Here is a 13221-nt window from a genome sequence, read left to right as displayed (position 1 = left end):
TAGTGTTAGGTCCTTCCAAAGCTATGTTGAATTTTTTGTATGAAAATTGATTTTTGTATATATAGAATTTCCACCTCCTCCTCCCCATTTTTTTCTTTTGGAGGTGGCAGAAGTCAGAAACTTTGGTGGAAATTTTGACGACTTCATTGAAGTTTTCCATCAAAAAAGAGTTTTTGTTGAGATTTAATATTGAATAGGCAGATAAAATAAGATAGTTCCTTTGTAGGTTAGGGGCCTTCCTATTTAACTTGTGTTTCAGATATTCGATTTGAAAATGTGTGTGACTTTCCACTTATAAACTGTAGTGAGACTATTGTTCCATGAGGTTGTTTTCTTTGTGTATGACAAGGTCCTCACGAGAGGTCATTCAATTTTTGCCATTTCTAGAATAAGTTTTTTCTGTTAAAAACACTGAGTCAGTTAATTAAATTAGTTTTTTTGTCCATTTTCTTATGTTCATCATATTCCCAGTTTCCCGTTCACTTCACCATTAGTCACATCATGCCTGGTAATGTGCAGCCTTGTTGGACTTCACTTCTCTGGGCTTAATCTTTGGTATTTAGAGAAGTAAGTTACATGAGGTGATCTTTTTATTTAAATGATGATGATGATATAGTCTATGTTTCGATGCTGTAGTTCTCCTGTATTTGTGAGATTTCCAGAGTCTCTTCTTCATAGATATATGCTCATCATTTTGGCTATATGTGTACTTCAAATGTTCCGAATCTTACATTTATTGAGACTCAAGTTTTGAAGGAGTTCTAATATATGTCTTTCTTTTATTGTTTTAACCCTCTAATTGCATGAAATACTTGAATTTTATAATGCCGTCTTGCTGCAATTACAGCACTACGTAGTAAAATGAAGCAGAAGGCACTAAAGGAATGTGACCAGTTTACTGCAAAATATGCTGAATGTGCTGCAGGAAGAACACTGTCCGTCGTTTGGAGATGTCGCAAACAAGCTAAACAATTAAATGATTGCCTTCATCTGTTGTAAGTTCAATGCATTACCATGAAACATGTATTTGCTTAGAAAATGATTTATTGTTCATCTTTTTTCATTCAGTAACATGGTAAGACAACACAATGGATCAATTTACGTGTACCTATATTATTGATTAGCATGAAGTTTATTTGTTTGTTGGCCATCCAGTTAATGTAGATGGCGAAAACCAATTAGCATGTCCTCCCATGTAATTGTCAAGAATATTTTATGACATGCTTCTGCACGTATAATAGATGAGAGCAATAGGCCAACCATTATTTTTACGAGGTCAGCTGTAGTTTCTTTCTTTACATTCATGATTTACCTAGGTTTAAATTTCGGTTTTGGCACTGCTATCAGTCTAGTTGATACTTCCAATGAAAAAAAAGAGGGTTGCCAGGAGAAGCATATTCCAAGTACATTAAAAAACTCCTCTCACCGATACATGAGGCCTGGTGATATACGCCACGTAGAATTATCCATGGGATGTTCTCCATCATCTGGTCAACTCTTAAACTATGTTTGGCCTGCATTAGGGTTGGAATGAAATCGAAATTCAGGCCTTGACTCCCATTCTGATGTTTAGTTTACATCAATGAGAACGAACTTGCTTTCTGCCTGGAATTCTAATTCCCCCATTCAGCAGAATGGTGATTACATCCCTTACTGGCATTCCTGACTCTCTTTTTAGTAAGACAATTATATCCCTCACTAAATATTAAATTACAAAAAAAAGCACAAACTGACTGTCTCTCAACCATGCCACTGGTGATGAATAATGATGATGATCATGAGCTCCATAGAATTGCACTTGGACCTGGAGAAAGTTACTGTCTGCTAGAGATGAGATAGAGATTTACTCTGACATTAAGATCTCTGACATTAAGCATAAAATTGGTAATGGTAAATCTACTCTAGATTATGATAATCGGCATCCTGCCAGTTTCTGTATTCCTCCTATGGTACTGGTTTGTTACATGAATTTGGGCTTCCTAATGATGCTTCAGTTTCTGGAACCATAGCTAATGATGCTTGGGTTTAGCCTAGAAGATCTTCAAGGAATATCATTGATATTAGATCCAAAATCCAGCTGGATTATTTTCCTGATCATGCTGCTGAGGATAGACTTTATTGGGATAAAATGGGATTTTACTTTCAATGCTGTTTGGAACCATATGAAGGCTAAAAAAAACCAACAGTAGCTTCAATTCCTTTCATCCGTTTCAAGGGAAATGTTCCTAGAGCTTAGATGCTCCTTAATTTGTTGGCTGGTGGTCTTAAATAGAATTCCTACCTTGGAGAAACTGAAAAGTGGTGAAAGGCTGATGATTCCAAATGCATTGTGTGTGATGCAAATGCTAAAAATGGGAGTTGTTTTTTTTTTGTGTGGTCCTTTTCTTTTGAATTTACTTTAAAATCTTCAGGAAAATGGGTGCTTCAGAGGACAACTTAGGGATGGGATTCAGAATTTCAATGGTTTTCTTCCCTTGTCAAACCAGCTTCTGCAGTCCGTCATTTAGGGAGAGCAAGAAATTTTAAATTATAGAAGGCCTCCTTGGAAGTTAATTCAATTGTTCAGGGGCTTTGCCTAGATGTTACTAACAGATGTAAGGATGTAAATCGTAAAGGCCTTTGAAGTTGCTGTAAGGCTGGCTTTCCCTTTTCCTTTTTCTGTTGTCCTCTTGTCCATAACCCCCGAGTAGGAAACCCAGACACTCCTGGAGTCACTGAGACACACCTGACATGGCTCAACATGTCTCCGGCACATGTCGGAAATTAATTTAATTGTTGTTGTTGATTTTTTTTTTTAAGTTTTTAATTTTTTAAATTAAATTTTGAAAGGGTTTGAGACACAGCTGGACACTTCAGGACATGAATAGGACCTGAAATGTGTTTTGTTCTCCCGTTAAGACTATCACTGTATAGAACAAGACCCAAAAAGTGAGAGAGTTGAGAGACACCGAGGTGATGAGAGTTTAAGCTAGACCCTTGCTGCCTTGGTCCCCTGACCTCCCAAGGCAGCAAGGGTCAGGGAGGAGATTTTGAGGCTGCTGGCAGAGGTGAAGGAGAGATACACAAATGATTCGTCGGCAGGGAAGTTCGGAGGGTACGGAACAAAGATGATAAAGAACTTGGAGGAGAAGCTGGAATGGATTTATTGCTTTTTTCATCTAATATCACTGCCTTCAGAGGTGAACCATGTGATATGGCTCAATAGTCCTCATTCCTATTGGTATGCGTTGTATATATTATATGCACAGAATAGTGCTGATATCTCCAAGCATCTAAAGAATTTCTCCTTGTGTCTATAAAGCAATTTTTGGTATTTCTAAATTTTTTCTATTTTGACATGTGCAAGATCATCTTTTTTTTTTTTTTCTCAGTTTTTTATTTTTATTTTTTATTTTTACATTTTAATTAAAGAGTAATTCTTTCTTATGTTGTGGTTTCTTTTTTGCATCAATATTTTTTATATGTATGTAGCTATTGAATGTATAATTGTAGTTTGTATATAAAATTTATTTGTAGGACTAGTATGTGCTACATTGTGGGGCAATCTAAAATGAAGAAGAAGAAGAAGAAGAAGAAGAAGAAGAAGCCTCAAGTCCCACTAGGTTGGGGTCAGCTATATGAATCCTTTTCTGCCAATTTACCGTATCAAGAGCATTTTCCTTTACTAGATTAAGAGCTTCTCATTACTTCATTCCAAGTTCAAGTTATTTTAGGCTCACTCCTACCCCTTTTCATGCTAGAAACAATAACTAAATCACTCCTCCACATAGGTTTGCATTTTTAGGCTTGTGTTTCAAATGCTCAAACCATCTAAGCGGCCCCTCACTTATCTTGTCTTTGACTGGTACTATGCCTAGTTTATTGCATATATGCTTATTCCTTAATTTGTCTTTTAATCTTATGCCAATCATCGACCTTAACATTCACAATCTGCAACTTTTACTTATTGCGCATGTTTTTTAGTTGCCTAACATTTTGAATCATTAAACATAATTGGCCTTATAACTGTCTTATAGAACTTTCCCTCTAATTTTAAGTGTATTCTGTATTCTACGATCACACAACATGCCTAACGCACTCCTCCATTTTACCCAACCTGCTTTAACTCTATGCATTACATCTTTACAATTTTTTCTTTTGCTTGCATAACAGATCCAAGATATCGAAATCTACAAGTGCTATTAGTTTCTTGATTATCAAGTTTAATCTTCTCTCTACTACTTCTTGTGTTATTGAAATTACATTTCATATATTTTGTTTTATTCCTACTTATCCTAAAAGCTTTAAACTCTAAAATGGTTCTCCAAAGTTCTAATTTAGATTCCACTCCACTCCTACCTTCATCAATCAAGACAATATCATCCGCAAACAACATAAACCAAGGGATCTCATTTTGGATATTCCTAGTGAATTCATCAATCATTAAAGTAAAAAAATACGAACTTAAAGTAGAATCTTGATGTACATCTATTTTGATTGGAAATCTCTAGGTTCCCCTCCTACAATCCTAACGCTAGTCATTACTCTATTATACATGTCCGTTATGACCTCTGCATATCTACTGCATACCTCCTTATTTTCTAAGACCCACCGAAGAACTTCTCTAGGTCTATTATGTGCTTTCTCTAGGTCAATAAAACCTTATGCAAGTCTCTCTTCCTTAAACTTTTTTATTAATCTTCTTAAAAAGATAAACATTTTTTGTTGTTGATCTTTTAGGCATAAAATCAAATTTGATTATTTGAAACCCTCATTTCTACTGTTATTTTTTGTTCAATTTCATCGTATGACTCAACCATAATTCTGCAATAGTTATTGCAATTTTGAATATTGCCTTTGTTTCTGTATTAAGGTATTAACATGTCTTTTCTCTATTCCTCCAGCATTTTCGTGGCTTTTATAATAGTGTTGAATAGATTAGTTAACCATAAACTTTGTTTATCCCCTAAACATTTCCAAACTTCAGTTGGTATGTTATCTGGTCCTATAGATTTGCGACTTTTCATTTTTTTAAAGCCATCTTAAGTTCTTAAATTCAAGGACTCTAATTTTGCGAATGAATCTCCTATTTTTAGTTTTTTCCTCATTTGTATTTCATGTTCGATCTTTCATTTTAGTTTTCATTAAACAGCTTATCAAGATATCTGCACCACCTCTTTTTAATGTCTTCTTCTATAGTTAAAACAATATCATTCTCATCTTTTATGCATTTTACATTGCCTAGATCTTTGCATTTCTTTTTCTAACTTATAGAAAGATTATAAATGTCTCTTTCTCCTTCTTTTGTATCTAGTCTAGTATATAAATTATCATAAGCTCTATGTTTTGCTTCACTAATGACCTTTTTTTGAATTATTTCTTGCCTCTTTATACTTTTCAAAGTTATCTATATTTTTACAAATTTTTCGTGCTTATACCAATTTCTTTTTGTCTTAACGGCTCTTTGGACTTCTTGATCCCACCACCAATTTTCTCTACTACCTAAGTATCTTCCTTTGGAGTCGCCTAAAATCTCTTTCACTATCTTTATGATAGTGTTAGCCATCCTATTCCAAGCAGTATTTGCATCTACCTTACCTCCCAGTGTCCAATCACACTTTTTGATCATTTTATATATAATATCTCAATAATTGCTAATAAAAAAAAGCCCAATAATATATGTCACAAAAAAATAATATTGTAAACACACACACACACACACACACACACATATATATATATATATATGTATACGTTTGTATTTATGTATATATGTACATATATACCCTAACTAATTTGGAACTAAACCATCAAAAGACGAATCTGAGAAGTAAGTACTAATAAGAAAAAAATTTAAAAGTTAAGCAAACAAAAATATGACTGAATAACATTCTAATCTAAATCCTTATTGAGTATTTTGAATCCTAATTTTAAGACAGTACACAGTGAGTTTTTTCTAAAGCTTAAATATGCATAACTCGTACAATTTCAGTATGTAAAAGGAGCTCTAACATTCACAAAACATATTTTATTCTATATTTTTTTATCAGCAAAGAAAAGGAAATTTATTAGAGAAAACAGGGAATCAAGGGGATGCTGAACAGTACAAAGAGAACAACAAAAGAACAAAAAATAACCCCAGTCAAGAGAGTAAATCAAGGGTCAAGAATTACAGACAAGTCTCTCCTAGGCACCCACTGTGCCAACTAGATATCATAAACATCTAGCTATCCATGACTATCTGCATAGAAGAAACCTTCCCCTCAAAAGCCCTCATATTCCTTTCTTCCCAAGCAGCCCAAAAAATTGCAAGGGGGATAAGGGAAATGGCCTTCCTATTGAACTTGTTGGAGCGGTTCCCTTTCCAAGCCCAAATTTCATCCTCAACTGAAGCTGCCATGACCCATTTCTGCTTGACCATGGAAATGGATAAGTTACAGAGATTCCTAGTCCAAGAGCAGTGGAGAAGGATGTGGTTCACCAATTCCTCTTCTTCAAGGCACTTCAAACCTTTCTTTGGAGATTATCTAAGGTGAGGATCTTCCCTAGAGCAACCTCCTAAGTAGAAAAAAAGCTTATTTCAAAGAGGGCAGCTGTTTTCTAAATAAGCTTCCAAGGAAAATTGGTCACACCGTGCGCTGGCAGGTTAAGGTGATTATAATAAGAGTTGACCATAAAAATACTCTCCTTGCTTAAGATCCAAATGGGCTTATTGGAAGAGGCCTGACTCTGAATATGATAAAGGCTTCTGTAGAAATTAATAAGAGTGTCGATCTCCCAGTTATATACATTCCTGATCAGGGGTATAATCCATAAGGTCCCATTACTGGTGCTATCCTGATGGTGACAAACCAGGGCATTTTTATCAAAGATAAGCCTGTAAATGGTAGGAAAAGAAGAGCTCAACTAGGATTCGCCACACCAAATGTAATGCCAAAAAAAATATATCCTTCCTATTTCCCTTGCTGAAGTGTATGTGAGAGAAGAAATTCTCCCACTCTTTCCGTATGAATTTCCAGATGTTGTGCCATAGCCTTTGGTAACCTCTTTGGAAATCCAACCGTTATGATGAAGGTCATATTAGTTGCAATAACATCCCTACAGAAATAATCTCTCTTGGATGTGAACCTCCACAACCATTTTCCTACGAGAGCCTTGTTGAAGGTGATGAGGAATCTGTGGCTGAGCCCTCCCTTTTGCATAGGTTGTTTGACACCCCCCCCCCCCTCCTCTTTTACAAGATGATACTTGAACTCCTCTCTTGTGTTTCCCACCCAGAGGAATCTTCTTTGAATCCCTTCCAATCTTTTGGCAGCAACACTAGGGATGAGGAATAGAGACATAAAGTAGGCTGGGACTGGGAGATTGGCTAAGGTGCACTTGATGAGCATGAATCTGCCTAAGAGATCATTCCTTTTCCATCCAGCTAGTGTCCTTTCAAATCTTCCAATTAAGGGATACCAAACACCCTTGTCTTTGAACTTGGCACCAAGGAGGAGGCGTAGGTAAGAAATGGGAAAGGTCCCAAGATTACAGCCTAAGATGCCTACCAGAAAAGGTCTACTATCACTAGGTCCCATTGGGATGATTTTGCTCGTACTCAAATTCACCTTTAGACCTGTTACTGCCTCAAACCAAGAAGAATGCATATGACGTTAAGGATTTGAATAGGGTCATCATTGGAAAAAAATAACAATATCATTTGCCAAAAGCATGTGGGAGACTACCAAGATCTCATTGTTCCTTCCAATGCTAAGCCCCTTAAGCAGACCCACCTTCATTGGCTTTGACTAACATATGGATCAAACTTCCATAACCAAGAAAAACAAAAGGGGAGAGAGGGGGTCCCCTTGATGCAACCTGTGCAAAGATCTAAAGAACTCCTTGGGGCTGCCATTAATGAGCATTGAAAATGAGGGTGTGGATATGCACTTATTGATCCAACTGCCCCAAATTTTCATGAAATCCATCCTTCTGAGAATATAAAACAGGCTGATCAAAAGCCTTTTCCATATCCATTTTGCAGACTATGACGTTATTTCCTCCCTTCAAATGGGTATCTACATCCTCATTTGCAATAAGGGCTGCATCCATGATTTCTTTGCCTAAAAAAAATGCATGCTAGTGTTTTCCAACAACTTTTGAAATTACTAGTTTGAGCCTGGCTGCAAGAACTTTAGATAGGAGTTTATACAAGCTACCATAAAGACTAATGGGATGAAAATCTTTGATGTTTATAGCCCTCGCTCTCTGTGGAATCCACGAGACAAAGGTTGATTTGATGCTAGCCGCAAATGTGCCTAAGCTGTGGAAATCATTGAACACTCCAATGATATCTTGCCTAAGGGAGTCCCAGTTCCTTTGAAAGAAAGCCATGTTGAAACCATCGGGACCTAGGGCTTTGTCCCCATTGCAACTATGAGAGTTGAAACGATTTCCTCTTCCTCGAAGGGTCTCTCGAGCCATTGAGCCATGGAGAAGCTCAAGGCCAGTTCAATTGTTGAAAACAATTTTCATTTTCCCAAAAAAGCTACAAAGAAGTTAGTTAATTTTTCTACTTTACAACACTTGTATGAAATAAATGGTCAACATTAAACAATTTTGGCACTATTTGCTCGTGCAAATAGTTTTATTTTTCATTTCTAATTTTTCAAATAATTACAAAAATATCACCTTGTTTTTCGACTTTCCAAATTTGTATGGAAAAGTTGGAAATCATCTTTTAATTTGTATGGGTTATGTATATAGTTTCTTCTAAATCCACACAAATCCAAATTCAAGCCACAAAATCTGTGATTCCAAATATTATTCTGTATAAATTTTGGAAAAATAGGAAAACAAGTTGTCTTTTTGTGTTTATTTTGAAATTTAGAAATCAAAAATGAAAAAAAAAAAAATATTTTGTACATTTAAACAAATTCTTTATTTTCTCCCTTTCTATTAATGAATCTTGAAAAATTAAAAAAAAATAAGCATTTTTTTTTTTTTTGGTAATCCTTTGGAAAAATAAAAATTGGAAAATGGACTATGTTTTCCACAACTAAATGTGCCCTCAGTTGTTTGAAGGAAATACCTTCACAGTTGGCCTCCAAGGTTCCCACTCAGTAAAGAAATTTCTTTAATAGTTGCAGACTCCCCTTTTAATAGCCCCCTTCTCCACCAAGAGTTCACCATCCACGTCAATTTTTGTTATCAAGTTGAATCTTCAATGTGCATTATCAGCTTGGTGGAAAAACTTGGTGTTCTTGCACCCAACCTTTAACCAAAGGGCCCTAGATTTTTGCCGCCAAGATATTTCCTTTGTAGTGATGACATTAGTAAGGGCTCTTTTAAGAGCAACTCCTTTGGATCTATTCTCAGAATTCAGGCTCCCTCTAATCTCTTGGCCATCCAACTCCTTTTATATCATTCAAGATCTCATTCTTCTTTAGGGTGACATTGCCAAAGATATTTTTGTTCCACCACTTTGATTTCACTTTCTAAAATTTTAATGTAGAGGCAGTCACATATCTAGCCTTCCCTTCAATCTACATGGAATGCCACCAATTCTTGATCAGATTGCCAAAAATCTTCATGACTAAGCGACATGTTCTCAAAATGGAAGGGGTTGGACCCCTCTCATTTCCTCTCGTGTCAAGTTAGATGAGAAAGTGGTCAAAGATGGGCCCAAGGGGGGGGGGGGGGAGGGCAAAGAGTGAGTGGTTTTTGGAAAATGCTCTTCCCAATCAAATGAAATAAGGAATCTATCATTCCTTGAGTGAGAGGGGAACTCTCTTGAGTTAGACCACGTGAGCAAGCTTCCAATAAGGGGAAGATCAATGAGGGCGAAAACATTCACAAAGTCTTGAAACTCCTTTATGCTGGAAGATTCAGAGGATCTCCCACTTCTTTCATGGTGATACAAAACTAAATCAAAATCTTCCTGATGGGTTCTCCCATTTATCTCCAATATCTACAATCTCATTCCAAAAGAGTCCCTTGAAGGACCATCATCCGAACCACAGAGAAAATGCAACAAAAATTGTTATCCAAAGTCTTGAACAGCAGGATACTGAGAAAGTATTGATGGAATGGTCTAATAATTCCACAACCAAATCACTCCAAATGTTTAGGACTTGTCTTGCAGAACCAACATCTTTAAATGCAATCCGTCTGTAGCTTTTTAAACCCCATAAACTATTCACCAACCAATTGTTCAGGGATCTCAACTTGGTTTCTTGAAGACAAATGACCTTATTACTGTTCTTTTAGTTTTGTCATTTAATCCCCTCACATTCCAAGAGATTATTGACAGACCTGTGCTGCTAGGAACTCCCATATATGAGACTCTTTCCGCTTTGTCATACTTCACAAAAATTCCAGCCTCTTTAGCTCTCTGCTTATGCCCTTTTTGCGGTTACTACTTTGTTGCTTTTCTTCTGTGAGCGGAATTCAATTTCATTATTTCTTGAATTCTTAAAAAATGTACATCCCAATCTTACAATATATAATACAAACAAAGACTCTAAACAAGGAAACAATCTCCCTACAAAATAATACACAATTTTCTACATTTACTCACTTTCCTAATTTACTCAATATTGTCAAGGATACTCGGGATTTCAACACTCCCCCTCAAGTTGGATCATAGATATTAATCATATCCAACTTGCCAATGAAATCGTCAAAGTTTTGTCGTGCTAACCCTTTAGTAAAAATATTTGCAGTTTGTTCCTTGGTAGGTATATAAGTCATATAGATGATTCCTTCTTCAACCTTCTCTTTGATAAAATGTCGGTCCACTTCCACATGTTTAGTCCTATCATGTTGAATTGGATTGAGAGAGATACTGATGGTTGCTTTGTTGTCACAATAGGGTTTGATAGGAAATTTCACTGGAACCTGTAGCTCTTCCAAGAGTTTTCGTAACCATAGTCCTTCATATATCCCCTGTGCAACTGCTCTGAATTTAGCTTCAGCGCTACTTCGAGCCACCACATTTTGTTTTTTACTCCTCCAAGTTACCTAATTTCCCCATACAAAGGTGCAATATCTAGTGGTTGACCTTCTGTCTTCTTCCGATCCTGCCCAATCCGCATTTGTGAAGATTTCGACTTCCTTGCTTTCACATTTTTTAAAGAAGAGTCCCTTGCCTGGAGAACCCTTGAAGTACCTGAGGATCTTATACACAATATCTAGATGAGTCTTTTTTGGTGAATGCATGTGTTGACTTACAACACTTACCGCAAATGCAATGTCGGGTCTGGTGTGCGATAAGTAAATTAGTTTACCAGCCAATCTCTGATACCTTTCTCTTTCAACTGGTATTCCACATTCTTCGACCCTCTTTACTGCTTCAATCGGGGTTTCACTAGGTTTGCATCCAAGCATGCCAGTTTCGGTTAGGAGATCAAGGATATACTTTCACTGAGAGACACTGATACCTTTCTTTGATCTAGCAATTTCCATTCCCAAGAAGTATCGCATTTGTCCCAAGTCTTTAACTTCAAATTTAGCAGCTAGGACTTTTTTTAATCTTTCCATCTCCATTGTGTTATCTCCAGTTATAATTATGTCATCAACATATACTATCAGAATTGTTTTCTTACCATTTTCAGATTGTTTGAAGAACATAGTGTGATCTAATTGCCCTTGTCGATATCCCTGATTTTTAATTACCTTTGCAAATCTGTCAAACCATGCTCTGGGGGATTGCTTGAGTCCATACAAGGACTTCTTGAGTTTGCATACTCTATTTTCTTCACCTTTCTTACCGAATCCTGGTGGTATAGTCATGTAGACTTCTTCTTCTAGCTCACCATTTAGAAATGCATTCTTAATGTCTAGTTGCTATAGTGGCCAATCTAAGTTAGCTGCTAATTACAGGAGTACCCGAATTGTGTTTAGTTTTGCCACTGGTGCAAATGTCTCTGTGTAGTCAATGCTGTAAGTCTGTGTAAATCCTTTTGCAACGAGTCTGGCTTTATATCGTTCAACTGTCCCATAAGCTCTATATTTCACTGTGAAAACCCATTTGCAGCCAACTGATTTCTTTCCACTCGGTAGGTTCATAACATTCCAAGTTTCATTTTTTTCTAGAGCCCACATTTCTTCCATAATGGCTTCCCTCCATTCAGTACGTTCGAGAGCTTCCTGAATATCTTTTGGAATTTTTATCCTGTCAAGGTTAGAGGTAAAAGTACGATACCCTCTAGATAGAGTTTTATAGGACATTTATTTTGACCAGGGATATAGAGTACATGACCTAGTTTGTTTTCTGACTGCAATGGGTAAATTTATGTCATCAGGTGTAGACGTATCAGAAGAAAGCTCATGATCATTGATTACCTGATCAGGACTGGGCGTCGACTCATGGTTGTTCGGAGCTATCACCGGTTCCAACTCTTTTGGTGCCTCGGGTATGAGATTCTCCCTGTGCTTTGTTTTTAACTTTCTAGAGTAAGCAAGTATTTCCTTTTGTTTTTCTACATCTGCCCCTGAGTTTAAGTGATCAATTGTATATGGTAGGTCAGGACATGCAATGGGAGACTCAATAGATGGGTCAGGGAATGAAGCAATGGGAGACTCATTAGATGGCACAGATTCAGTACTAAAGAAATCAAAGAACCAATCTTCACTCCACTTCTCCCCCTGAAAGAGAGGGCTTCTGGAAATAAGGAGTGGTTTCAAAAAAAGTGACATCCAGGCTAACAAACATTTTTTTGGAGACAAGGTCATAACATTTATAGCCTTTCTGGGTAGGAAAGTTACCAATAAAGACGCATTTAACGGCATGAGGTTCCAATTTATCTCAGTTGTGAGCATGAACATGAATAAATGCAGTACATCCAAAGATTTTCAAAGGAAGACTGGAGTGGAGTCGAGAGGTAGGAAAATATTCGTGGAATTTCTAGAGAGGAGTTGTAAAGGAAAGAACTCGACTCAGCATTCGATTAATGAGATGTGTTGCTGTTAAGATAGCATCACCCCAAAAATAGTTCTTTATATTTGTAGTGAACATCAATGCCTGAGCTACTTCAAGTATATGTCTGTTTTTTCGTTTAGCGACCCTATTTTGTTGAGGGGTATCCACACAAGAACTTTGATGTACAATTCCACTTTCTTGAAGATAATTTCATAGAATATCATTAAAATATTATGTAACATTATCAGTACGTAGAATTTGAATGCGAGTTTGAAATTGTGTTTGAATCATGGAGTGAAAACTGACAAAAATAGACCGGACTTCAGTTTTATCTTTCA

General features: G+C 36.5%; 1 protein-coding gene across 6 annotated transcripts in view; it reads left to right on the top strand.

Annotated features, from left to right (window-relative positions):
- The window catches only part of LOC131153842 (uncharacterized), a 45720-nt gene that overhangs the window by 14628 nt on the left and 17871 nt on the right, over window positions 1-13221 (top strand). Inside the window, exons 2-4 of one of the 6 annotated variants that reach the window (XM_058106304.1) lie at window positions 848-995; window positions 3517-3602; window positions 12267-12310. In XM_058106304.1, the coding sequence (XP_057962287.1) occupies window positions 848-995; window positions 3517-3602; window positions 12267-12295 (263 nt within the window). In that variant the 3' untranslated portion in view covers window positions 12296-12310. Of the gene's footprint in view, window positions 1-847; window positions 996-3516; window positions 3603-12266; window positions 12378-13221 lie in introns of those variants that run through there. The other 5 variants (XM_058106300.1, XM_058106293.1, XM_058106310.1 and 2 more) reach the window with 5 other exon arrangements.

The sequence above is a fragment of the Malania oleifera genome, chromosome 1 (assembly GCF_029873635.1).
Source record: "Malania oleifera isolate guangnan ecotype guangnan chromosome 1, ASM2987363v1, whole genome shotgun sequence".
NCBI classification, from domain to species: domain Eukaryota; kingdom Viridiplantae; phylum Streptophyta; class Magnoliopsida; order Santalales; family Ximeniaceae; genus Malania; species Malania oleifera.
Note: the sequence above shows the minus strand (reverse complement) of the source record. Positions and strands in the feature narration are given on the sequence as shown.